General features: G+C 50.8%; 1 protein-coding gene across 1 annotated transcript in view; it reads left to right on the top strand.

Moving 5' to 3' along the window:
• LOC104411714 (heparan sulfate glucosamine 3-O-sulfotransferase 3B1) overlaps positions 1-617 on the top strand; it is a gene marked incomplete at its 5' end in the record, with an annotated part of 4056 nt that extends 3439 nt beyond the window's left edge. The window contains one exon of the mRNA XM_010022204.1: positions 1-617. This exon is cut by the window's left edge and continues 1 nt beyond it. Within this exon, the coding sequence (XP_010020506.1) occupies positions 1-617 (617 nt within the window).
• Between the last annotated feature and the right edge of the window lie 511 nt (positions 618-1128).

The raw sequence follows: 1128 nt of genomic DNA, 5'->3' as shown, positions 1-1128 counted from the left end.
CCCTCATGCCCAGGACCCTGGAGGGGCAGATCACCATGGAGAAGACCCCCAGCTACTTCGTCACCAAGGAGGCCCCGGCGCGCATCTCCTCCATGTCCAAGGGCACGAAGCTCATCGTGGTGGTGCGGGACCCCGTGACCAGAGCCATCTCGGACTACACCCAGACGCTCTCCAAGAAGCCCGACATCCCCACCTTTGAGAGCCTGACCTTCAAAAACAGGACTACGGGCCTGATCGACACCTCGTGGAGCGCCATCCAGATTGGCATCTACGCCAAGCACCTGGAGAACTGGCTCCTCTACTTCCCCATCGGGCAGATCCTCTTTGTGAGCGGGGAGAGGCTCATCAGCGACCCCGCGGGGGAGCTGGGACGGGTCCAGGACTTTCTGGGCCTCAAGAGGATCATCACCGACAAACACTTCTACTTCAACAAAACCAAGGGCTTCCCGTGCCTGAAGAAGGCAGAAGGCAGCAGCAAACCCCACTGCCTGGGCAAGACAAAAGGCAGGACCCACCCCGACATAGACCAGGAGGTGGTGCAGAGACTGCGGGACTTCTACCGGCCCTTCAACATGAAGTTCTACCAGATGACGGGACAGGACTTCGGCTGGGACTGAGGCTGAAACAAATAATTTAAGAAAAGGAAAATATAATATAATATATATTTTTTTTACATATCAGTAGAGAGGGGGGAAAAATACAAAAAAAAAAATACTAGTTGTGCTGAAACATGATTTGTTCTATTTTTTCTTTTGGCATTGCTTTGTTTTCTTTCTTCTCTCAGCCATGAGGTGATGTGTCCATCCACAAAAGGAGGCTGTGAGCAGCAGCCTGGTCCCGTTGATGTCTCCTGCATAATATATATTTTTTTTACATATCAGTAGAGAGGGGGGAAAAATACAAAAAAAAAAATACTAGTTGTGCTGAAACATGATTTGTTCTATTTTTTCTTTTGGCATTGCTTTGTTTTCTTTCTTCTCTCAGCCATGAGGTGATGTGTCCATCCACAAAAGGAGGCTGTGAGCAGCAGCCTGGTCCCGTTGATGTCTCCTGCAGCTTGGCTGCTCCCCTCAATGGGCCCCCGGTTCAGCCCTGTTTCCGCCCGGCAAAAAGCAGGTGTAACGCTTT

This window comes from Nestor notabilis, unplaced genomic scaffold, assembly GCF_000696875.1.
Source record: "Nestor notabilis isolate BGI_N333 unplaced genomic scaffold, ASM69687v1 scaffold1699, whole genome shotgun sequence".
Taxonomy (NCBI): Eukaryota; Metazoa; Chordata; class Aves; order Psittaciformes; family Psittacidae; genus Nestor; species Nestor notabilis.
The sequence above is the reverse complement of the archived record's forward strand: the minus strand, read 5'-3'. Positions and strand labels throughout refer to the sequence as shown.